The sequence below is a fragment of the Neomonachus schauinslandi genome, chromosome 14, assembly GCF_002201575.2.
Source record: "Neomonachus schauinslandi chromosome 14, ASM220157v2, whole genome shotgun sequence".
Classification (NCBI taxonomy): domain Eukaryota; kingdom Metazoa; phylum Chordata; class Mammalia; order Carnivora; family Phocidae; genus Neomonachus; species Neomonachus schauinslandi.
In genome coordinates, this window is record NC_058416.1 from 255,735 (window position 1) to 281,460 (window position 25,726).

The 25,726-nt window shown below is 50.8% G+C and overlaps 1 protein-coding gene across 5 annotated transcripts in view; it reads left to right on the forward strand.

The window, feature by feature from the left end:
* The first annotated feature begins 8,337 nt into the window (after positions 1-8,337).
* Positions 8,338-25,726, forward strand: part of SLC66A2 (solute carrier family 66 member 2) — a 56,989-nt gene continuing 39,600 nt past the window's right edge. The window contains exons 1-4 of one of the 5 annotated variants that reach the window (XM_021686428.1): positions 8,338-8,391; positions 8,874-9,224; positions 16,560-16,693; positions 25,096-25,149. In XM_021686428.1, coding sequence (XP_021542103.1) covers positions 9,022-9,224; positions 16,560-16,693; positions 25,096-25,149 — 391 coding nt within the window. In that variant the 5' untranslated portion in view covers positions 8,338-8,391; positions 8,874-9,021. The other 4 variants (XM_021686426.1, XM_021686427.1, XM_021686429.1 and 1 more) reach the window with 4 other exon arrangements.

Genomic DNA, 25,726 nt, shown 5'->3' on the forward strand with positions numbered 1-25,726 from the left:
AGAGAAAAGTTAAATGCTTCAATTTGTTCACAAATAAATACTTTGTTATGTTACTGTAAGTCATAGATATCCTAAGTGAAAGTTTCCTTAATCTGTAATAGTAAACATTAGAAAACCAGCAATGTTGGGGCGCCTGGGTGGCTCAATCGTTAAGCGTCTGCCTTTGGCTCAGGTCATGATCCCAGGGTCCTGGGATCGAGCCCCGCATCGAGCCCCGCATCGAGCCCCTCATCGAGCCCCGCATCGGGCTCCCTGCTCGGCAGGAAGCCTGCTTCTCCCTCTCCCACTCCCCCTGCTTGTGTTCCTGCTCTCGCTAACTCTCTCTCTGTCAAATAAGTAAATAAAATCTTTAAAAAAAAAAAAGTCACACCCAACTTATAAAAAAAAAAAAAAAAGAAAACCAGCAATGTTTCCAACAAGAGTCACAAAACTATAATCATCTTTTTAGTTCATTTAGTCCCATGTTACTAATTCTTGTTTAGTTTGAATGGAGCTTTTAGTTAGTTTTGGAAATTCTTACTCATTTCAGTTTTGATCTGAAAGATATTGAATACCTGTTTTTGCCCTAAAAGTCCTTTATATGAACCTCCTTGAGGATAAAACTCATTTTGCAAGACAATAAGAACAATTATAAATGACAAAAACTCAGAAATGGACATTGTTAATGATCTGATTTGAGAGTTCATTATGATGCAATTGACAAGGAAACTCAGTTATTTCTGTGACAGGTAACACTTTCATAGCCAGAATATCTCCTTATACCAGAATGTAATATACCAAACAAACAAGCCTAATTAGTCAATGAGACTTTCTTTGTTTACGATTTAAATCTTGGAGAAGTTTGTTAAAACCTTAGAAGGTTTTAAAGCACATGCCTAGATAGGATTAGGGATGGTCAAACACCTGATAAAGGCAAAACACAGAAACTGGTTTTTCTGGGCAGGCAAAGAGAAAACAACTTGTTTACATTTTCTTATCAAGAGCAGACCAACAATTCAAGAAAACTTGTCTTTTTGACAGAGAGAAAGCAGACTTTCAATCTTATACCAATGTACTTTAAAACCCATTCATTTCAATCTTAGTCCGTCCTGACTATGCCTGAAATTCCTTTCCAAGGATTTCCCTTTACAAACCTACAACTTTCCTTTGCATTCAGATTTTGTCCCAAGCCATTTCTTTCCAAGCAACCATCTCATTTAGGACAAAATTGCCTTCTTTTACCTTCAACAAAAAATGCATTCCCATTCCTTATATCTTTCTTACCTATCTCCTACCTTTCTACATACAGGCTTGTTTCCCTTATTTCCATCAGTCTTAATTACATTTAGCAGAATTCTGCACTCTTAGAAACTTTAGTCTCCAGTGAAGACTAAGTAGTAACCAATTGTGAACTGTTACACCAGAATTCTTTAGGTGGCAAATTTATGAACTGGTTAAGCAAAAAGCATGTTTACCAACAGACCCAAGTATTCTTAGCTTCTTTGCAACAGAAGTCAAAAGCACAAACCTACATCCAGTAATCAATGACTTAGCACTTTAGCCTATTTGGAAAAGACCTAGATGTCCAATGACCTTAATCCCATTTATCATCCAAGTAAAACTTTAAGTTTCAGGTTACCAAAGACTTTGAAAGCTATCTTTTTTTTTTTTTTTAAGATTTTATTTATTTGACACAGAGAGACACAGCAAGAGAGGGAACACAAGCAGGGGGAGTGGGAGAGGGAGAAGCAGGCTTCCCGCTGAGCAGGGAGCCCGATGCGGGGCTCGATCCCAGGATCCTGGGATCATGATCCGTGCCGAAGGCAGACGCCCAACGACCGAGCCACCCAGGCGCCCCTTGAAAGCTATCTTAACAATTACCCATGAAAACTTTGAAACAGACAAGATTAACCATCATTTTAAGTCATCTTTTTGCTAACAAATTGCAACAGGGATAACACAAGCTTATCTGATCTTCAGCAAACCTTGATGGAATAAAAGTTTCACATTTAGTGCTGATAACTTTAAAGACATGTCTGTCTTAATTAAACCAACAAATGTAACTTAGTTCAAATACTGAATTACGTTCCACCTGGATCCTCCCCATTGTCAGTTTTTACCTGAGATGCTGGTGGGGAAATCTGGAGTGGGTGGTGTTAGGTCCAGGGGTTGTTCTTCCTGCTCCTTGACAGTGAAGGGAGGAGCCCTGGTGCCTGAGGCACCGAGGATGATGGTACAGGAGCCAGTCATGCAGGCCGCCACCAAGGTGGTGTGGAAACAGAAGGGGGAGGGGGAGACAGAAGAGGCCAAGTGCTGCCAGAAGGCAGAGAAAGGGTTCCTGGTTTAGAGCTCATCAGCTCCAACAGAGGCGCAGACACCATGTTTTCCAGACAACAAGGGGGCAGAGGTTAGGCAGTCCATGTCCACCACAGAAGACAGGGAATTTCCCCAAAACAAAGGGAGTTTGGGCAGCTGCTTGGGAATATTCCTTAAAGTCCCCGTCCCAAGGGAGACTAACCACATTTGGCTCCAGTTACAGCCATTAACCCTGGAAATGAGTGAGGCTAGAAACCCCCACATCTATTAGAAGGAACAGAGAGAGTTAGCGTCCCCTTTGTCTGGGAGGGCCTGTGTTTCCTCCAGCAACGTGGGTTTATTTGGAGGAGGCCTATTTAGATAATTATCATCCAATACGTCAGGAGGTGGTTTACTAGCTGACACATTTGGGCAAACACATTCTGCGAGAGGCCCTTAGGTCGGGGTCCTGGTGTAGAGCAATGAAGGCCTAGGTACGAGCAATGAAGGTACCCTAGGTCCATTTGCCCTGTTTCCTGCAGGATATCTAACTGACAGATCCAGTTGAGGCCATGCAGTGTTTGTTACAGGAGCTTAGTCCTTTCCTAAGTTTTGTGATCCAAATTGCTTCCAGTGGGTTAAAAGGCAGCCCAAGGGAGAGTCCTCAGGAGCTGAAGAAAAGAGAAGGTCCATTACCCAGAAAATCCGCCCCCCTCACCCCACCAATTCCCGGGTGACGTACCACATACAGGATATGTCAGAGGTTCCTCAAAGCGACCCGAGGTGTCCCCTGAGCAAAACTGCTATGACCACCACCGCTGATAAAGGCCCCTGTAGGAGGGAGCCTGCCCTCCTCCCACTACCCCCTCACATCCTAGACGATGATGGGTGCCAGCGTATGGACTGAAATACCGTGCCTTGAAGGTCGTGCCGGGAAGGTCACGCCTTATTTTACCTTGCCTTGAAGAACCTGCCATTTTTAACCCATGGAGAACAATAGAAAACTTTTACAAGGGGAAATTACCCAATGTTGTAATTTAAGTAGCTAGTAGAAGACATTGACGGAAAACAGTAAAGATAGAAATCCATCATGATCTAAGTGATACTCCAACACATGTAGTCCTTACAGTCAACTTCTCTAGGAAACGGTCCCCAGTTGGGTTTTAATTCCATCAGGTACTGGTTTCAGCCGGCTCCCAGTGGAGGTCCCTCAGCCAGAAGCGGCCAGACCAGGGATGTGGAGGGGATCACCGTAGATCAATCAGGAGGAAACCTCACACGGGAGTCTTAAGATTGGCAGCCGTCCTGCTGATTTAGGTGGCTGTCCCGTGCCCAAGACAGACAACTTTGTATAAGGACAGGAATAAAGACAGGGCATGAAGTTTCTGGGTCTTATTACCATCCTGGCCAGGGTACCAACTTCCAGCCAAAAGGCAGGCTTTCTCCTCCCCATAGAGTAGCCACAGGCTAGAGGATTGCAGCCCAAGCAATTGGCATGGAAGTGTTCCAATAAGACCATACTCCTTGAAGAGCCCCTGGAATGAGAGTAAAGGAAGAGGAGAGAACATACTTACCAAGTTTGCACCGAAGCTCAGAGTCCGATGAGACTCTGGACTCAAAGCCCCACGTTGAGCACCAGATGATGTTGGAAAGACATTAGGGTTCGAAGCCGATGTCCAAGAAAGAATTCTTGAGATGTCTTTGGTGTAAAAAGGTGATTTTATTAAAGCACGGGGACAGGATGTGTGGGCAGAAAGAGCAGCACTGCAGTCATAAGGAATGGCCTATTACATACTTTCAGGTTGGGAGGGGGTTAGGGATAGTGTAAGTCTCTAAGGAATTTTGGAAGCAAAGTTTCCAGGACCTTTAGGGGCTAGCTGTTGTTGGGAAAAGGTCATTTATTACCGTCTAATAAAACCTGAATCATGAGACCCTTCAGATGTATATCGATGGGCCGTATGCTTGGGGTATGATTGCCAACAAGTATCTTGGGTGGGTTTAGAGATAAAGGAAGTTTCCAAAGGAATTTTTATATGTTAAAGTAGACTCACAGGATCCTGGTGGTGGGTGTTGGGATAATGTTAAGCTAAGATTGCCTTTTGCCCTTAGCAAAGTATTATTATTTTTTAAAGATTTTATTTATTTGTTTGGCAGAGATAGAGACAGAGAAGGAACACAAGCAGGGGGAATGTGAGAGGGAGAAGCAGGCTTCCCACTGGGCGTGGAGCTCCATGCGGGGCTCCATCCCAGGACCCTGGGATCATGACCTGAGCCCATGACCTGAGTGGAAGGCAGACGCTTAACGACCGAGCCACCCAGGCGCCCCAGCCCTTAGCAAAGTATTAATGTGGACGCAGTTGAGTCCTTAGAGGAATGTCACTCTGCCTGTTTCAAGGACTTGTCAGTGGGCTGTAGGTAGTAAGGAAATTTAATAATTTTTTTCTGCCTTTGTTTCCCACATCACGAGCACCTTGAAAAGCTTGTAATAGATACTTTCAAATGTCCCCAATAAAGGTTGTCCCATCTCTCACCTTGACCAGCCTTGTATCTGGTTTTTATTCCATACTGTGCACCGCCAAGGGTGTCTTCAGCCCCCTCCCCAAAGCCACCCCGAGGTACCTCCCAGCCTGTCAATGGGCTCCTGTCTGTGTCCCACAGTTGCCTTGGGAACAAAACCGAAAATCTGAGGAAAACAACATGAAATTTCTTCTTTTTCAGGTGAACAATTTATCAAGTCAAAATCTTAATGAGGAAAAGCTAAGGAAACAATCCATTGGGTTGGGGGACTGAGGGCAAGTGCTCAGCTCCCTGGGGTTCCAGTCAGAGCATGGGGACCCCAGGAAAGGCTCCCAGCGAGGTGTTTGGGAGGGAGAGAAACCTATAAGAATAAAGAGTCTTGGGGACTTGGTAGCCAGTTAATATGCACTTTATAGTTAAAAATTCTTAGGGGGCCTGGCTGGATCCGTTGGAAGATCATGTGACTCTTGATCTCAGGGTTGTGAGTTCAAGCCCCTCATTGAGTGTAGAGATTACTAAAAAATAAGTAAACTTAAAAAAATTCTCTTTAGGGGCGCCTGGGTGGCTCAGCTGGTTAAGTGTCTGCCTTCAGCTGAGGTCATGGTCCCAGGGTCCTGGGATCGAGCCCCGCATCGGGCTCCCTGCTCAGCGGGGAGTCTGCTTCTCCCTCTCCCACTCCCCCTGCTTGTGCTCTCTCTCTCTCTTGCTCTATCTCAAATAAATAAAATCTTTAAAAAATTCTCTTTAGTATAATTTATTTTCCTTTTACCGTATGGTTTTACAAATGTAAAAACTGCTTTTGGGGGTGCCTGGGTGGCTCAGTCGTTAAGCGTCTGCCTTCCGCTCTGGTCATGGTCCCAGGGTCCTGGGATCGAGCCCCACATCGGGCTCCCTGCTCAGCAGGACGCCTGCTTCTCCCTCTCCCACTCCCCCTGCTTGTGTTCCCTCTCTCGCTGTGTCTCTGTCAAATAAATAAATAAAATCTTTAAAAAAAAAAACAAACTGCTTTTGTCACTGCTCAGGGCAAGATCATGATTTAAAATACCTGAAGGAATGTGAATAAAAACAGAAAACTAAAGTTGCCTGAAGCACTTCTGGAGCATATTAATTATCCTTTAAAAAGTAGCCCACCCAGGAAGGCCAGTAGGAAGGAGGATCTCTAAAGGCCTGGAGCTGAGCTTCTACTGGGCAGAGAATGAATGTCCTGCCCCTCTGCTTCCTAAAGTTTAGTGTTAGCATGAGGCCAGTGGAAGAAACCAGATACACAAGGTCCCTCATTGTAGGACTCCATGTATAGGATATATCCAGAATAGGTAAATCCCTTAAAACAGAGAGTAGATCGGTGTTTTCCAGGGGCTGGAGGGAGGGGAGCAGGGGAGGCGTGTGGTTTTATTCTGGGGTGAAGAAATGTTTGGGAGCCAGACAGGAAAGGAGTTGGCATAGCATTGTGAATGTACCAAATGTCATCAAATTGTTCACTTTAACAGTGCTTAATTTGTGTTGTATGAATTTTGCCTCAATTTAAATATATAAGAAAAGGGGGAGGTTCATAAGCAAAAGTGTGCATTTCTGGAGACAGAGAGCCCTGTATGTGCGTGATCTGAATCAGCCAGGAGCCCTGCATTTTTTTTTTTTTTTAAATAAGGTAACATTCACAGGTCCTGGGGATTAGGAGGATACATTTGGGGGCTATTTGCTGGCCTAGCATAGCTTGGCTGGCTTCTTTTGTTTGGGAATGCAGGAAGCCACGTAACAGATGCAGCATCTCAGATGAGCTTTCCTCTCCTCTGCTTGATTGACCGATGGTTCTAGACCAGTGAGTGCACTCTGATCCCAGACAGTTGGTGTTTAAAAGGACTATGAGCTAACTCTCCAGTCATCAGCCCGCCTTACTGGAGACCTTTGTGGGTTAAAATCCTGGACCAAGAATGCAGGATTGTATCCACTTAGCTGGGCTCTGCAGATGCTGTCCTGTGTGGACGCTCATCTGATACACTCTGATGGATCCAGAATGGCAGGTGGCTATGGGCTGGTGACCAATTTGCCTGTACATGCCAGGATGAACAGATGAGCAGCTGTGACTCCAGATGCTCCAGTGGGAGTCAGGAGGGACGCCTATAGCCTTACTCCAACCTCCAGAACAGAGTGAAACATTCTAGGGTCTTTAGAGCTCCGGGGAGGAGGTGGCTAAGTAGGAACACCCACTTTTTCCTCCTAGCCCTGCCACGGTTTCCTTGTCTGTGTTCCATTCCTGATGCTTGCTTCCTGGGGATACTCTGAATAGCCATGACTCAGAAATACCTACATCAGCCTCAGAGATTGGAGGGGATTGAGAATGAGCCTGTGTTTTATTGAGGCCCTGCTCATCACACCAGGCTTGTCTGGGAGTTAGTCTCCGTGAGGTTGGAGCTCTTCCCATGATTTCTCATGAAACCTACCTGGTAGGAAGCAGGAGGGCAGGCCACATCTGGGAGTGGGGAAGCTGGCCAGCCAGGTGTGTGGCCCCAGGGCCACCCTTTCTATCCACCAGGCCTTCCTTTTTGGAGTGTTTCAGGTTTGCCCTTGTTGAGATGGGAGCCCTGAGGGGAGCTCCCCTGCAGACAGAATCCTGGGGCCCTGCAGTTGGTCTCCTCTGCCCTGAGTCCCACCTGCAAGGGTGCTGGGCACACGGGGCTGGCTGGCTTCTCACAAGGGTCCTCACTGACCCCCCCATCCCACTTGGGCCGTGGGCTTCCTGCACGCCCAGCCCACCAGCATCTATGTCCAGAGCACCTGCACGAGGGCCCCCGGGGGCTCGCCTTGGTCAGGGAACTCTGGAATTCCTATTTCTTTATCTGTCAGTGGGCACGCTATGGATTCACCTCCCAGAACTGTGTGCTTGAGATAAAGCCGTGAACCACTTAGCAAGTTACAGAGTGGAGTAACTCTGCGACTGATAAACTCGCGCCCTGAGCCGGTGGTGCTGGCTGCCGCCCTAAGTGACCCCCTGGGCCTGGTTCCCCAGAAGAGCCGCCCCTCCGCCTCACCCGAGACCAGGTTAGCCTCTGACACCTGCTGCTCAGGGCTCGGCCTGCGTTAGGATGGGGACCCCCCCCCAACTCCTCAGAATATGCAGCCGTGGAAGAATCACCTGGGGGCGCTCAGGCACGACCTGCTGGCCTCAGACGCTGCCCGGGTCCCCACGAGAGGGAGTCCCCACAAGAGGGGGGCCCCGGGCCTCGCGCAGACCTCCGCCAGAGACAGGACCGGGTCCTCCGCTCTCGGGGGCGCGCCGCGTCCACACGGCCTCTTGCCCGGGCACAGGTGCGGACGCGTCCACGTGGGTCCCTGGCTCTGGAGGAGCGGCCTCGCCAGGCAGGTACTTGCTAACCCGGGCCCGGCGTGAGGGCAGAGCAACGTCGCCACCGAGCCCCCAACCCCTGACCCCTCCCTGGGCGCCCGGTGCGCTCTAGGACCCAGCGCCGGTCGGTCCGCCGCCCGGGTGGGCGGGGCTCCTGCACTGTGACGTCACGCAGAGGCGGGGCTACGGCGCTGGGACGGACACACGGACGGAGGACGCAGGACAGACCGGGCGGGGCCGGCGCGGGCGTGGGCGCGGCGGTAAGGGCTGGGGCTCGGATCCGCAGGCCGCGTGTGGACGCGGACGGAACGCGGGGCTCGGGCCTCGGGGTGCGGCGCGGGCGGCGGGTCCCAGGACCGAGCCCCTCGGAGCCCCCGGCCGTGCGTCCCACCCCCGGAGCAGCCAACCTCCCTTCGTACTGAGCGCGCTCTCCCCGGACTGAGCATGCTCGCCCCGGACTGAGCGTGCTCCGCCCCATCCCGGCCGAGTACTCCCTCCCGGGCCGAGCCACCCCCCAGAATGAGCGTGCCCCAGGCCCTCCTCCCGCGTCCCCCGCCGCGCGCCCCGCACCTCTGTTCCCCCGCGGGTGCCGGTTCGCGCGCGGAGGGCTCCCTGGGGCGCCAGTGTCTGAGGGGCGGGTCGTGCCCCAGCCGTGAGCCCCCGCGGTGCCCCGGGTGCGCGACCCTCACTGTGCCGCGAGGCCCCTGCTGCGGAGTTCTTACCTCTTCTCCTCTCCCGCCAGGCTCAGGCTCCGATGGTGGAGGGTCGCCCCGGGAGGCAGCGGCAATGTGGGGGTGACCGTCAGCGCGCGTTCGAGGAGCCCGTGAGAGCAGAGGGGACCTGGGCCAGGTGGACGTCTGTCGGCTGGCAGGGCGACACAGGTGTTCGGAATGGAAGCAGAAGGCTTGGATTGGCTTTTGGTCCCCTTGCACCAGCTGGTTTCCTGGGGGGCAGCTGGGGCCATGGTCTTCGGAGGGGTGGTGCCGTATATCCCCCAGTACAGGGACATCCGGAGGACTCAGAATGCAGAGGGCTTCTCTACCTACGTGTGTCTGGTGCTCCTGGTGGCTAATATTTTACGGATCCTCTTCTGGTAAGTTGGGGGCTTTCTATGGGGTGCTTCCAGAAAGAGAAGGAGATGGCTTTCTCTTTTTGGGGTTTCGGAGTGGGGTGGTGGTGGCGGCAGGAGGTGGTGAACGCATGAGATTATTTCCCAGGGAAAATGGGATTGGAGTGGAGACTCTTACCTGTAATCTTCATTTCATGTCACTCATACATCATCACATATTTTCCCACAGACGTCTGGGTGCTGGGCAAGGTCCTTGGACTGGGTCCCTGCCCTCAGAATTTGCATGGGAGCAGGAGAGAGAAAACAGGGACTGGAGAAGTAATTAAGAGTAACAGAAAATGATGAGCTGTAGGAAGGGCATGCTGCTGACCACTGAGCCCCTTAGGAGGGGACATCAGGCAGGAAAGAGTGTTCAGGAGCCCTGTGCAGGGAATGCTGTCCCCTCAGCCTTCTCTGGTGTGTGTACAGTTTTGTTTTGTTTAAATAGGAAAGTCAACTTTCTGGATAATACTTAAGAGACTATTTTGTCTTGCCACTCCCAGCCCAGCTTCCTCTTATTATCATTTGCATTCTGGTAAGGAAGTTGAAATTAATTTTAATAGTTCTAAAGCCAGGCATGTTTGGGAGGGGGCATTTTTAGAGGAAATGAAATGATGTCTTATAACCTCATTCTTCCTTCCCTTTTTTTTTTTTTTTTAGAGAGAGGGAGAGGAGGGGGGTGGAGGGAGAATCTTAAGCAGTCTTCATGCCCAGCGCAGAACCCGATGTGGGGTTTGATCTCACAACCCTGAGATCATGACCTGAGCTCAGTCAGATGCTTAACAGACTGAGCCACCCAGGCGCCCCATTATAGCCTCATTCTGAGACCAAAGAGGTCTGGAACTTTCCTTTCTTCTTGACGGTCCGAGATCCTCTGTCAGCACAGGTAGTGAGGAAGGTTGCTCAGGAGGGCAGCTGAGTGCAGAGGTGGGACAAGGGCTCCAGGCAGCTGGTGTCCACAGCTCTGCTTCTGGCTCCTCCTTTTGGCGTTTTGGTCACTGACTAACCATGTTTTTTGCTAATTCGTTTTTAAGTCAACCTTATTGAGGTGTGGTTTACATTAAATGAAATTGCCCATCGTAAGTGCACAGTTTGATGAGTTTTGACAGGGTCCCCATCACCATCACAACCGAGATAGGAGTTTTCTGAGCCCAGAAGTTTGCTCTGCTCTTTGTGTTCCATCCAGTGGTGCCAGGCCCTGGGCAACCTTTGATTTATTTTCGCTGTGTGGTAGGTTTGCCCTTGTCTGGGGCTTTTGAAAGGTGAGCTGGTAAGTCAGCCCCTCCCAGGGGAATTTGTCACATCACCAGGTTTGTCTCCGGGCTAGGCTACTTTGGAAGGAGGGGTCATGGGGGCTTATTTGTTTCTTTGGTGCAAGTTGAAAACCCACATTTTGAAGATCCGTCCTTTTCCTTTGGCTGGGGGCGGAGATCACTCGCTTCAGGGTGACATGTGGCTTCTTTCTCTAAAATGGCTTTAATCAAATCTAAGGTTGAACAGAAGCAGGTCCTGAAATATAATTGTATCTGACACCGTTGTTAGTTCTGAGCGGACTGGAGGGGCGTTCCGGGGTCTCCCAGGCTTGGGCTGTGGAATAAGTTTTCTCTCACCGTGGAGGGGAGGTGCCTGACGTTGGCTCGCCTTATGGGAAAAAAGATCAGTTGAGAGGTCTCTTCCTTAAGTATGCTTATCCTTCACAATTGCAAAAAGTGGCTAGAATAGCTAATCTACATCCAAATATCTGCTTTGGTGAAGTCAGAAATTAAACTAATTTCTTGAATGCCAAGTCTCAGGGCCTCTGGATTTAACTGGCATTTGCACTAGGAGTCCTCTCTTCACTGCAGGGCCTGAGACTTTGAGAAAGAGTCTGGAGCTTTCTCCTAATGCAGCACAGAGTGGCCTTTTGTGGGATTCTAAACTTCATCCATTGGCGAGTCTATTTCTATACATCCAGTTTGTCCTTTCCCAGAGTCAGCACCCTGAGCTGTCCTGGGTCACTTGAGGGGTTCTGTGGCGACTTCAGCCAGTATTCCAGGAGACTGCAGCAATGTGTGCGATGAAGGGAGGGCTGGCAGAGGGCCCTGGTCCCTCCTCGAGAGTCTCTCTGGCCTAGAGGTGTGCTTTTCCTGCATTTCACACAGGGTAGTACTTGGGGTTCACATGTGAAGCCCAGCAGACAGGCTGAGCTCCGTCTAGGACTTTAATGTGTGCCTCTCTGCCCACCTAGTCCTGGGGCCCACTCCTCTGAGGGTGATGCAGATCCTCCCTTTTATTTCTTTCTTTTTTTTTTTTTTTAAGATTTTATTTATGTATTCATAAGAGACAGAGAGAGAGAGAGAGAGGCAGAGGGAGAAGCAGGCTCCCCGCTGAGCAGGGAGCCCGATGCGGGACTCGATCCCAGGACCCTGGGATCATGACCTGAGCCGAAGGCAGACGCTTAACCATCTGAGCCACCCAGGCGCCCCCTCCCTTTTATTTCTTATCTGGAGCCTCTTAAGCCCCCACTCCTGTGTCCTCCTCCAGACTTCATGGGTTAGCAGCCCATGTGATTTAATAGGTTTTTGAGGGTTTCCCATGTTCCACACACTGGTCTAGATGCTGTGGGGTTTACACTTTAGCAGAAGCATTGTATGGAATGTGCCATCTACACATATATGGGTTATGGCAGGCTCCAGGTGAGATGGAAGGTGGGTCTACACTAGAACAGTGGTGGAGTTACAACTGAAGAGTGTGTTTCCCAAAGCTGGCTGAGACCACAGTCCTCAGAGCTCCAGTCTGGGAAGCCCTTTGCGGATTTGTGGTATGAGGCTTGTGAGTGGCTCTGCAGTTCTGTAGGAGGGGCCAACTGAGCTGTGTAAACCCTGGGTTTCTAATAACTTGTGGAACTCTAATGCCTTTATTTTTTTTTTTTAAATTTTAAAATTTAGGGGCGCCTGGGTGGGTCAGTCAGTTAAGCGTCTCCCTTCGGCTCAAGTCATGATCCTGGGGTCCTGGGATCGAGCCCCGCGTCCGGCTCCCTGCTCAGTGGAGAGCCTGCCTCTCCCTCTCCCTCTGCCTGCCACTCTGTGTACTTGTGCTCTCTCTCTCTCTCTCAAAGAATAAATAAAATCTTTAAAAAATAAAAAACAAAAAAATAAAAATTTAAAAACTATAAAACTTTTTAAAAAAGATTTTATTTATTTGTCAGAGAGAGAGCGAGCACAAGCAGGGGCAGCAGCAGGCAGAGGGAGAAGCAGGCTCCCCACTGAGCAGGGAGCCTGATGTGGGACTCGATCCCAGGACCCTGGGATCATGACCTGAGCCGAAGGCAGATGCTTAACCAGCTGAGCCACCCAGGCGCCCCTCTAGTGCCTTTATTTCTTAAAATTCTTATCATCCTTTTGCAAAACTAGCATTGAGCAGATTCTGTAAAGTGCTGATGGATAGTATTTTGCCTCAGAAGAGTGGCGTCAGGAGAAGCCAGGAGAAGGGCTGAATGATGCCTCGTAACTAATAATTGCAGACTTGTGATTTTGTAGAGAAGGGGAAGGACGAGGCCAGGGTGCACAGATGGTATGCAAGACCTTCCAGCTGAGAGCCTTGTGCATTCGTAGAGGTGGTTCTCAAGCTCCATTAGTATTGGATGAAAACACTGCATCAGAGAGGTGGTAGTGTTGTATGAGGTATTTAATAGCATTGTATCAGAGATGCAGTGACATCGTATCAGAAATAAGGAAACACTGTCAGATGTGGCAACACCACGTCAGAGGTGTAGTAACACCGTATCAGATAATGGTAACAGATCAGAGATACGGTGTCATCCGATCAGAGCTCTAGTAAGCATTATTTTATTTTTTATTTTTTTTAAAGATTTTATTTATTTATTTGAGAGAGAGAGAATGAGAGAGAAAGAGAGCACGAGAGGAGGGAGGGTCAGAGGGAGAAGCAGACTCCCCGCCGAGCAGGGAGCCCGATGTGGGACTCAATCCCGGGACTCCAGGACCATGACCTGAGCCGAAGGCAGTCGCTTAACTGACTGAGCCACCCAGGCGCCCATCTAGTAAGCGTTATAACTGAGATGTGCTCACATTGTATGGATGTAACACTGCTGGGCACATAGTAACATTCAGCTAAGGGCGTAGAAGTCAGTGTGACACAGGAAGTAGATACACAACTTCTTTCTACTTGAGCTTTTCTGTTACTTTGAGGACATGAAAAGGTGTTGCCTGTAGAAACTTTTGCTCAAACTTGGTGAAACATTGCATAGCCTCTGCAATGTGTATCTTCCTAGGGGGAAAGACGGGCCCTTTTAGACCGGCTTGTCTGCGCAGCAGGCCCTTCGCTTGTCTGGTGGGCTGTCCCATCATTTGCCTTAAGAAGAGGTTGTGCCACCACCCATTCTCAGGGACAGGAGAGAGAAAATGCTGACCTCTCTGTCAGTTTAGATGATTAGCTTTAAAAGAAGAAAAAGCTTAACCGATTTGATAAGTAAAAAATGGTATCTTTCTATTTAATTAGCTTTTAAAAGTTACTAATGACATTGAACCTTGTTTCATATTCACTTTGTCTCTTGTTTATTGTTTGTGGAAAGTGTTGCTTTTTGAAATCTTGTATGTCGCTTAGTCTGTCTTTCTAAAATCAGTTAAATATTCACCTCTGCTCCCTCTCACTTCAGTTTAAATGGTCTTGTTTTTATTGTAAATATTGAGTTCATCTGGATTCAGTTTTGGGGGTATGGTTTAAGGGGAAGTGCAAACCTTGATTTCTTTGCCCACAGTTTTTCTAGTCACTGTTTCTGTTGAGAATTTAAAAAACCAAAGTGGCCTTTCTCACCTAATGGCCGCAATTGCGCATCTTCAGCCTAATAACTGGAAATGAGCTGGTGTGAGGAGCCCCAGAGTACCTTATTTTATTGTGATTCTTCCCGGCCTGCTCAGGAAGGAAGCATTTCCAGTCTCGTTAGGCTGACATTGAACTTTTGCTGTCCCCTTGTCTGACCCTCACCTCTAGAAGAGTTGACCCCTGGGGACAGCTAGGTAACCAGTGGGATCCAGTTCCTAGAAATGACTGGCAATGTCCTTAAATAGCCTTCAGGGTTCTAGCTGCACTTTACAGAAGAGAGGAGGCCCAAGGCGGTGGGTCACAGGTGCGAGGGCCCTGGAGCCAGCCTGTGGCAGAGTCCGTAAGCACCCCCAGTACCCCCAGTCTGTGCCGCTGGCTCAGAAAGCCCCAGGGCACCATCACCTCTTTCTTGCTGCACCTTCTGTTCACACAAATCTGGCTCATCAGCCCTTTCTTGTTCCAACCATTTAGCATTTCAGCTCCTCTCCTGAAGGAGAGGCCCAGATGAAGCAGCAGGATCCCAGGTGAGCCCAGGTGACATTTCCTGGGGAAGCAGGAAGAATCTGGTGGTCATGGAGCTGTCTGTGTCCTGGTCCTTCTGCCCTTCCTGGGCCCAAGTGGCATGGGCCTGAGCCTCTGTGACCTCAGGCCTGCTCTGTCCTTTGCTCAGAGGACACAGGCCGGGCCTTGACCTCAGAAGCCAATGCAGAACACTGGTCCTGGAACTGGTCTTGGTCCCCCCCACTCCCCAGGGAGTATCTGGCTTTTCTGGTTGCTTGACCTTCTGTGGGATCCTCACCTGGATGCGACTCCCCTCCAGGTGGCACATTCTCACCTGCTGGGCTGGCTCACCCTGGCCAGGGCAAACCCTCGTCAGAGGTGCTGTTGCTGCTGCCCAGCGGATGTGCGGAGTTCTCTGGAGAGGCTCAGGTTGGTTAGAACTCCGGCAGGGCGGTGCGTTCACAAACTCAGGGTGCTGGAGCAGTTGTGAGCGTCATTTTTCTCTGTGAAGAAACATCATTTTTTCTTTACCGTGTAGGTAGATTTTCTTACTGTGTAGGGACACCTTTCAAAGACATGCTCCTTGGCTGGGAGAGCAGGCCGCATCTAATCTTGTCCTTCACAACAAAGCCTGGCTGCTGAGTTTTTGTCTTGATTTCTCATTGATTTGGTGTTGGCAGGTGCTGGGTGCCCAGGCCCATACCGCATCGGGAGCTCTGCCGCAGCTCGGTGTCGTGGGTGTGCTCCTGCCGAGCTTCAGTGGTCAGCTCTCAGTGACCGGAGTCCCTCTGTGGGGGCGAGCAGGGTGTAGACTCAGGCCAGAGTGGGTGAGAGGGAGGTGGGGAGGGGGGCTGGGTGGTTTTCTCTGTATCTTCTTTTCAGGAGCAGCTGGGAAATCCGACTGCCATGCAGGGTCTCTTGACTTGATGCATTGACTACCAGCTCACGTTTTGGAGATACCCTTCGGGCCACATTGCAGCCAAACCTAGTGGGATTCCTGTTCCACAGTAGCCAGGCTAGAATCGGGATTGGGGCTTTAAAGGGTGCCATGTCCAGGCCTAGCCTTAGAGATGGGCCTGGGTCAGCAGTGATTCTCGTGGCCGTGGCAGAGACCCCTGGCGGGTGCGTGAAGGGCAATGCTACTCTTCTCAGCCCCTGGGGTTTGGGGTCTGCTGCTGGGCCCCGCTTGTGCTGGTCACTAGATTGTGGTTGTCACCTCCAGGAGCTTATGGCTCAGTTGGTGAGACACTGCACCACCAGAAAAACATCAACAGGAAGGGCATGAGCGCTGGGCAGGGTTGGGGGCTTAGAGAAGAGAGTGGGCAGCAAGGCCTGGTTGGGGAGGGAGATCGACAGCAGGCAGAGAGGCCTGGGCTGGGGTCAGGGCCTCAGGTTGGGAGTGGGAGGTTGTGCTCTCAGCTGCCTTCTCCTCTTCGCTGGTGGGGGGTGCCCTGGCCCCCCGCTGGTCTGCTCACGCCGTGGGCTGGTCTGGCCCACTGACCCCACTCAGCCCAGGCAGGAAGCAGGATGTCCTGTCATTCCTGGACTCTGGTGTGAGTCTTCCCAGGGAATTGGGTGATCTAGAAACTGTGGGCTTCTTGTCTGGTGGTGGCTGGGGCCTCTGTCGGCAGGGCGCCTGGCTGTGCGGTGGCGGAACGTGGGAGGCCCACTCCACCCCATCTGCAGTTCCTGGGAAGGGGAGTGTGGCTTTTGAGAAGCCCTGCATGTGATTCTAGAGGTGTCCCTGCAGAGGGGGTGTTGTGGCCCCTGGTCCCGCTGTCCTAGAGTGCTCCCAGCCCCTGCCCACCCAGCTCTGTCTCACTGCAGAGCCTGGAGGCCCAGGCGCTCAGGGCCTAGCCTGTGATGGATGTGAGAGACTATCTGGGGCCACTCAGGAGGTGGCCATGGGGGCCTTGGTTGGGACCTGGGCAGGGAGAGGCGGTGAGGCCCCTGGTGCCCGGGGGCCCTCCTGATGCCGTGGTCTCTTTACCTCCCCAGGTTTGGAAGGCATTTTGAGTCACCGCTCCTCTGGCAGAGCATAGTCATGATCTTGACCATGTTACTGATGTTGAAGCTCTGCACTGAAGTCCGCGTGACAAATGAGCTGAACGTAAAACGCCGTTTCTTTGCAGGTTGGTGATCTGCAACTTTGGGAATAAAGCCCTCAATCAACAAGCAAAACTCCTCCTGTGTTCATGGGTGAAGTAAGAGCCGCTTTGGTGTTACCTGAGTAGCTCTCGTTTCACCAAATGCACGGTTATGTGTAACTGACGTGTTTCCAGTGTGCTGAGTGTTTATTTAAAATGGAATAATCTCTTCCCTGAAATTTGGGCAAGTTATGAACTTAATGTGTTCCTGTCCACTGTGATTGTTACGCGGGGACTCTGAATTGGGGTAGGAGGTGTGTGTCTGTTGTCGGTGTCTTTTTTGGCACGATCAGGTCAGAGAAGGATTTGCCCAAGAAGGCAGTTTTCTCTGTGTGTGTGGCTGGTACATAAAACATTCCCTTTCAGTTACCATTTAGCTGAGGCTGAGTTAACTGGGATCTTCCTCATGTACCTTGTTAAACATTCACCTGAGGTCATGCTCTTGTGGGGCCGGTGGGTTGTCACCTGGAGCGGGCCTGCAGGGTCTGCATGCTTGGGCGGGACGAATTACACGCTCAGCCGTGCTGCTCCGTGACTTTGTGGCTCAGAAAATAGAAAATACTTCTTGTTTTTGCCTTTTCCTTTGAAAAAGCTCCTTCTGGGCTGTTTGTGTTTGAACACACAGGAGGGTTAATGCCTTACTTCTGGTTTTCTTCTAGTTACTAAATAGAAGACAGCTCTCACTTTGATTTTGTCTGAAGTGGTGTGTGTGATCTCAGCTGTCGCTTAGAGAAGCGTTTTTGCTGGAGTGTGTTTAGTTCTGGGGCTCCTGTGGACTTGAGGTCTTGCTCCTGTATTTTCATTCCTGGTGGTTATTTTCTTTCCGTTGGAGCAGATCCTTTCCCCTGTGTAGCTTCTGTTTTTAGAGATGAAGGTATGCCAGTTTCATTCTTTGTGGAAAATAGGTCAGCCTCCAGCTCTGGTGGGTGGCCTGGACCAGTTCATGTCACTTTCGGTCAAGTGACCACCGCGGTCTGCTTCTGTTGCAGTTTTGTTCTTTCTCCCCCATTAATCCCTCCTCTGAGACCCGTTCTCCTATCTCGCTGTTGACGGTGCTGGTCGTACTGCTGGTCTCGCCTTGAGAGCAGGGCTTCTCCACCCGCCCAGCCCTTGGGAGGTGAGGGGCTGGCACGGCTTCTGCCGCTTCTCTCTGTGATCTGCCAACCTCACCTTCAGTGTGGCTCAGGGTCTGCGCCCGCTGCGGCGGGGGTGGTGTGGGGCTTGGTCAGTAGTGTTTCTGCCCCCCCCCCCCCCCCCCCCAGGGAAGGACGAAAGTCAGGAGAAGAAGACACTTGGTGCCCACGGTTGCTTGGTGTTCCTCTGCCTCAGGCTCTGAAACGTGAGACCAGGTGTCATGATCTTGCTGGAAATAGTGTGAGGCTCGCTGAGGGGGTGCCAGATACAGCGGGGGTGTGGGCCTCCAGGCCAGGGAGCGGTCCTAGTGTCTAACCTTTCTGTGACCTGGTTGAAAGACAGGCCGTCCGCTGCCCGCATCTGCTGTCTGCCTTCCTGGAGTCTCACCGGCAGGTCTCCAGGAGGCACAGGTGAGCGTGAGGGCAGGGGCAGACCCCGTGAGCAGGGAGCGGGGCCTCTTCCGGCAGCTCTTGGCACCGCAGTTCTCTCTCGTTCCGTCTTGACTGCTAGTGTCGTATACAAATTCTTCCACAAGGACTCTTTCTAATTCTGGTTAACTAGATGGATTGAGTTAAAATAGTGAATCCCAATTTCCAGGGATAGGGCTGCAATCTGAATGTTAACAAGGGACCCTCTCTTCGATGAGCAAATGAACGGAGCCCCCATACATCCACACCTGGGAACCTGTGAGGGGCCACATCACGTGGTATGGGGCCTGCAGCGGTGAGGAGCGCTGAGGCCTCCAGTGGGGGTTGTCCCAGACTGTCTGGGTGGACCCGATGTCGGCAAAGGCCTTTAGAGTAGAAGAGGAGACAGGAGACGGCCAGGGATGGACTTGAGGAAGAAGTGGTTCTGGCTTTGGACGTGGGGGAAGGGGCAGGAAGCAGAAGCACAGCAGGCTCTTGAGGCTGGAATGGCCCTCATCTTCCAGCCGGCAAGCACACGGGGACATACAGAAAACAGAAGTGAAACAACAGACACAAATCCAAACACATCAAAATAGCATTAAATGTGAATGAATTAAACAACCCAAATCAGAGGGCATAATTGCCAGAATGAATTTTTTTAAGGTCCACTATATGCTGTCTAGAGGAAACACCCGCTCAGGTCGTGATGCCGGGGTCCTGGGATCCAGCCCTGCATCGGGCTCCCTGCTCGGCGGGCAGCCTGCCGCTCCCTCTGCCCCTGCCCCCCCCCCCCCCCCCCAGGGCTGCGGTGGGCTTTGACCTTGCCTCTTGGAACAGCAGCCCCCTGGACCTGTCCCTGCCTGGCTGGCCTGCTGTCTGCAGTATGGCTCTGGTGGGGGATGGAGGACTGTGCCTCATGACCCCTGGGCTCCTTGCTGGGCCCCCAGACAGCCTCAGATGGAGAACCCACCCCTAAACTCCACCTGCCGGAACACAGCTAGATGTGTTGGAGAATTCTTGAGATTCATACTTAATTCTTGAATCCATTTAGATTTACATATTTTTGTGTCTCCTACATATGAGATACACAGCATACTCCGAAGGGAAGCTTTTTAATGAAACGTGTTTTTTTTCCTGTCCTCTGCTAGAAGTGGGAGGGTGGGGGATGAAAACTGACCAGTTCCAGCTGGAAGCTCTGAGGTCACGTGACCGTGGTGCCCTGGGCCTCCCTGTGGAAGGCGGGCGGCCCCCACTTCCTGGTGGTTTTCTGCTGGGGTGTTGGGAGGTTGCCTGGGGCAGGCTGACCACGCACACTTTCAAGTACTTTATGAAGAAAATCTTTAATAGTCATATTTCAGCGTTCTCATAGGATAGTCAGCCTAAAAAAATGATAAAAGCTTAAATGTTTTACAACTGTCTTTTATAGAGGTTTTTAATTTTGAAGGTACCAGTTAAGCTTGGAAGTTAAGATTAAAGAAATAAATGGAATCAAAGGAAAAAAAGCAGGTTACTTACAAAATTAAATGTGTAATTTCTTAAAGATTTTATTTTTATTATTTATTTGACAGAGAGACACAGCGAGAGAGGGAACACAAGCAGGGGGAGTGGGAGAGGGAGAAGCAGGCTCCCTGCAGAGCGGGGAGCCCGACGCGGGACTCGATCCCAGGACCCCGGGATCATGACCTGAGCCGAAGGCAGTCGCTTAACCGACTGAGCCACCCAGGCGCCCTAAATGTGTAATTTCTTATCTGATTATAAAGAGCCGTACATGCTCGTTGTCGACATTCTGGGGAAGAGAGCGGAATATAAAGTAAAAGCAAGTAGCTTTTCATCCACCCTTCCAGAGGTGATGTCCGTGAACGCTGGGGACACTTTTGCAGTCTGTCTCCTATTGCAAAATTGGGATTATTTCAAAATGAGGCTCAAATTTTTAAAAATGTCTCCTTCCACTGGGGGTTCTTTCTGTGCCCTTGTTCATACACGGTGTAGGTTGGGCTGGGGTGTGGGTCCCAGAGGTGGCTTCTGCCTCTAAGGATGGCCCGGCTCACGTGTTCCAGGAAATAATCTTCTGGAGAAGCTAATGTGTACCCACCGTGTAACTACCAAGTGGCAGTGGAGTTTGATGTGTCTTGTGTGTGCTGTGTTTTTCCTTTTCCTCTGTCACGTTTTATTGTGGAGAACTTAACATATACGGAATCGGGGAGAGTATGTATGAGCTCCCCGTGTAATCATGCCCACCTCCATCTGCTCCCCTAGATCCTGGTCACGCCGCCTGCCTGCAGTTTTTGAAGCAAATTCCAGATATACTCTGTTTGTAAATAGTTCATAATGTATCTCTAAAAGAGAAGGACTTTATCAGCCATAAAAAATGAGTTCCTTAATTATCAAATACTCAGTTTATGTGTAAGTTTGTAGCCACCTCATCACTTCCTCATTTCTGGCTGCTTTATTTCCTCGAGCCAGGGTCCCGTTACAGGCTGCACAGTGTGATCAGCTGATTGTCTTTTTTTTTTGTTGTTTGAGAGAGAGGAGTGGGAGGGGCAGAGGGAGAGGGACAAGCTGGCTCGATGCGGGGCTTGATCCCAGGATCCTGGGATCATGACCTGAGCCAAAGAAAGCAGACGCTTAGCGACTGAGCCACCCGGCACCTGCTGGTTGTCTTTTAATCTACAGATTCTCCCCAACTCCCCTTGTCTGTGGAGCTTGTCTGCCCTTACAACGGGTAGCTTGCTCTGCGCATCTGTGTGTGCTGCACACCCAGCGCTCTGTTGGTGGGCGAACAGCCCAGGAGCGTGCGGGGAATGCAGAATCGAGACCTCAGCCACATCTGCGTGGGGACAAGAGCCCTGCTACTGCAGGGGACATTTGAGAAGCCCTTCACGGAGGTGGTTCCGGCCCGGCTTCTGCTGGCCACACCCCGTGGTGGTCTGTCACGTCTTCCTATCTGTGGTGTGCCCCTGTGTAAGAACATTGGAGGGTGCCTGGGTGGCTCAGTTGGTTAAGCGACTGCCTTCAGCTCAGGTCATGATCCTGGAGTCCCGGGATCGAGTCCTGCATCGGGCTCCCTGCTCGGCAGCGAGCTTGCTTCTTCCTCTGACCCTCCCCCCTCTCATGTGCTCGCTCTCTCTCATTCTGTCTCAAATAAATAAATAAAATCTTAAAAAAAAAAAAAAAAAGAACATTGGAAAAAGATCAGTGGATCCAGATGTCTGGTCAGATGTAGGTTTGGTTCTCTTTATTTTTTGCTGGACTGTTGTGTTCTTCCCCAAGGATGCCCGAATTGTTGGCTTGTCTCTTTCTGGATGTTAGTGGTGGTGGGTGCCCAGTGCCTAGACCCATTAGTTGTGAGACTGCATTGATATTCTTTCCGTCTTTGCTCACCTGTTGGCTGGAGGGCTTCTCTGAAGAGAAACTTCCCCTGTAAATGCTATTCAGTTATCCAGTGGTATAATTTATAAATTAAAGGCAGATAATTGCTTCTTTCTCTTTATTTGCTGGTCTTCAAAATTGGTTCCCTGGCATCTTGCAACAGTGATCACGTTGTTTTTCTATTGTGAGTATATGGATTTATTTGATGTGTTTCTCTTGGTTGCCATTATTATATTTGTTGAAGGCCCCGTTGACTCCTGTCTGCCAGTGGGAGCCTCTTCAGTTGGCTCCTGACTTTTTGGCATAGACAAGTGGCCCCTAGGCCCCTGATCTTGGTGTGACAAGATTGTCTTCTATTTCTGCCCCAGACCTGGAGTTGGCCATTTCTCCAAGGAGCCCTTGTGGTATGTGGGTGTGGCGTTTGGAGACCACACTCTGGTCACTGGGACAGCTGTGGGATTGGGGGTTGTTTTTGGCGTTTTCAGTGGATGGGAGATTTTGTGGCCAATGAAATACTTCAGGTGTGCTCACACCTCTAGCTGACTCTACAGACCCTTCAGTCGCGTCTCAGATCTTCCACGGGCTTCTCAAGGACCCAAGAATGAAAGAATGTCAGGACTTGCTTCCCCCTCTGCTCGCAGTGGTCTCCGTAAGGAGCCTCCTGGAACACTGTTTTCTTGGGGTCCTAGGACGATCCGTTCTTACCATCGATGACTTTGTTCAGAGTCACCGGGAATAGTGGCTCCTTATGGGTAGGCACTCACAGCGGACTTATTTGTTCCTTTTTATTCAAGAAACAACATTGTCTGGCTCAAAGTCAGGTGGTTGCCTTCATTTGACTTTGTCCCAAATCTCAGCACTCCAAGCTCCAGCATGGAATTGGCTGTGGAGGTGGGTGGGGGAATGGGGAGTGCCTGCTAACGGGGCAGGGTTCCTGTGTAGGTGATGAAAGTGTTCTAAAATTAGACTGCGGCTGCGTTTGTGCAACTCTAGGAACATGCTACAGCCCAGTCACTTCACGGGTGAACTTTTATTACAGGCAGTTCTGTCTCGATAAAACTGAAAAATGTTGGACGGGGAGGGTCACATACCATCCTGAGAATGAAAGCTGAGGACCCCCCCACACACCCCACCCTGGAAGATGTTTATCTATAAACCATTCTGCATTTTTAAGGGTTAATCAGTGTCCTTGGACACCGGTTACGAATCCTGTATCTGCCCTGCCCACAGCCCTCACTCTGATGTCGGTCTTGTGTCCGTTTTCCCTGGACCTCCCCCTGGCCCCCTGGGCTCCGGGTCGTCCTGTATGTGTAACCATCGCCCCTCCACGTCCCCACCCTGTTCCTCCCAGCTGGTCTCTCCACGTGCCTGCAGCGGTGGCTCTCACACGGTGACGAGGACCAGAAGCCCTGGAAACTGCTGATGAGAGTCTGGCTCTTGTCAGCTCCCCAGCCTTCCCTCCTGCTGTCCCTGAGCTGCCCTCTGGCATTCAGGACGGCCAGTTCTCCTGTCTGAGCTCATGCCAGAACTTCTGTCATGCTCTGTCCAGTCTCTGTGGCTGCTCGACAAGTAACCCCAAAACTTGGTGCCTTGGGTGTCTTTCACTCTCCCTCCTTTCCTCTCACTTGCTCACGTGTCTGGGGAGTCTGCTGGGACAGCCTCACATGGCCTCCTCACATGGCCTAAGCTTCCTTACGGCATCCAGGTTTCAAGGGGTGCGTCTGAGAGAGAACCAGGTGGGAGCTGTGTCTTTCTTATGATCTGGTCTTGGGGATCATACAGCATCACCTCTGCAGACCGGAGTGGTCACAGTCCCTGGGAATCAAGGGGCGAGAACACGGAGCCGTGTCCAGTGGGGAGCGGTGAGGCTCTGACGTGAATGTGGACATGTGGCTGAGGCTGGTTCTAAACCTCAGCGCCTAGCCTGGACCCCGTGTTCAGCATGGACGTGTGTTCCTAACTGGGCTCTCCGCTTCTCACCCCCGGTCTGTCCTGCGCAGAGAAGTTTCTCTGCTTTCTAGCAGGAAACCTTAGGTGGCTTGATGCTGTCCTTGGGAAAGAGTCCGACAGGGACTTGAGTCTCCTCACCCTGACCCGCGCCTCCCTACCGCCTGCTGCTTTTCCTTCCCCCACTGTGCTGCCCGGAGAGCCCCATGGGCCACGTTCTCTCACTCTGGGGCCTCACCCTGGCCTCGCCCTGCTACCTGGCGTGCTTCCAAGCTCTGTTCGTCTGCTGGGCATGATCAGGCCTGAGACGAGAGGGGAGACGGTGCATGGGATGTCTGACCTGCTCCTGGAGCCACATCGAGCAGTCTGTCCTTCGAGCAGTCTGTCCTGCATCCCCTTCGTCCCCTCCCCCTTCCACTTTGGGACCTGATCTTTAGCAGACGTGTCAGTGAGTGGTGAAATTGGTCCCAAGCAAGAAATAGAAGCAAAAAGCTGCGGAAATCCGGCTGAGCCTGGGTATTCAAGCCCAGTGGGTTCAGGAGGGGGAGCTGGGGAGGGGCTGGGTGAGGAGATGAGGCCTTGCTGCTCGCTCGCTGGTGCTGCTGGCTCAGGGAGCCCTCATGTGGGCCGGGCAGCCACTCCTTGTAAGCAGGGGGTCTGTGGGCATCTGCTGTCCCCAAGCATGGAGCCAGTCTGGTGTTTTCGTTGAGCTGTTTCCTTGCAATCTGTCCTTTTATAGGTGGAGCCTCATTACCTGGAGCAGATGACATGGAACTGAGTCCAGTGACTCTTCCATCAGTCTTCCACACTCCATCCTGGGCTCCGGCCTGGGGGCATGCTGGCTGTATCTTCACGGGCCGTGGGCTGCCGTCCTGGGCAGCACAGAGTAGGGGGGTCTCGGGTGGGGCTGGGCTGCTGAAGGAGCAAGGTGCCCCGGGGAGGGAGTCATCTTGGGCTCTGTCAGGGGCTGCTGCATGGGCCAGGGACACGTGCTCCCTGGCGGGACAGAACGTGGCGTTGTCTGTGGGCCCCTTGCTTGTCAGGGTCACACGTTGAACGCTTTCCACGTTGCCAGTGGGCATTTCGTTGAGCGTGCTCTGAAAACAGCTCTATGCGGTGGCCTTCTGACGAGTTTGACCCTGGGACAACTCTATTGCAAGCAAAGCTCACATGTGGATGAGTTTTTAGGGGAAAATAGAAGTAGCATCTGCTTTCTCTTTCTCTCAGCATAGTGGACGTGTGATGGGCTTTATGCCACCTCTGACCTTAGAAATTAGGTGAAAATGCAGTGACGTTTCATTGTTCGCCCAAGATTTCCTCCTCATGCCCCGGCAGTTCTACTGGAAGAGGGTAGGTTTGGGGGAAAATAGTTCAGAAAACAAATGTCCTAATACACAGAAACCAAGATCTTGTCCTTCTGTTTTTAAAAGGCACGCAAAGAGGGCTGGGAGCCACTGCTGCTTACGAGTGTTAAAACCCGTCTGTTTCTGTTTCTTCCTCCTTCCTGTTTTTCTCTTTCTTTAAATGTAGCTGCAGATAATAAGGATGAAGAAATCAAGGTCCCCCCCAGGCGGTCGTATCTGGGTACGTACCACACCGCTTAAGGCTGCCCACTGGACCCTTCGCTTCATTCATTCTGTGCATCTCTGTCCCCGCTCAGCCTCACTGTCATGCTGCTCCGTGTGTGTGACTCATTTTACTAAGCATGGCCGTGTCGCCAGCAAACTAACCAATCCATAGCCTGCTATTTTTAAGCATGAACTAGTTCCTAGAAACCTGCCCGTTTGTGTGTGTGTGTGTGTGTGTGAGAGAGAGAGAGAGAGAGAGAGAGGGAGAGAGAGAGAAAGAGGGAGGGGGGAGGGAGGGAGGTAGGGAGGGATGGTGGGAGACAGGTGGAAACATGATCAGAGTACAAGTTTTGGAGTGCTTTTGTTAAATTTATTACAAAGTGTTCTATTCTTTTTGATACTATGGTAAATGGAATTGTTTTCGTAATTTCATTTTGGATTGTTCATTGCTATCTTGTAGAAATAAAATTGATTTTCACATATTGATCTTGTATCCTGCAACTTTGCTGATCTCATTCATTAGTTCTAATAGCTTTTTAGTGTAGTCTTTAGGATTTCTCTGTAGGAGATTATGTCATCTGCAAATAGAGTTA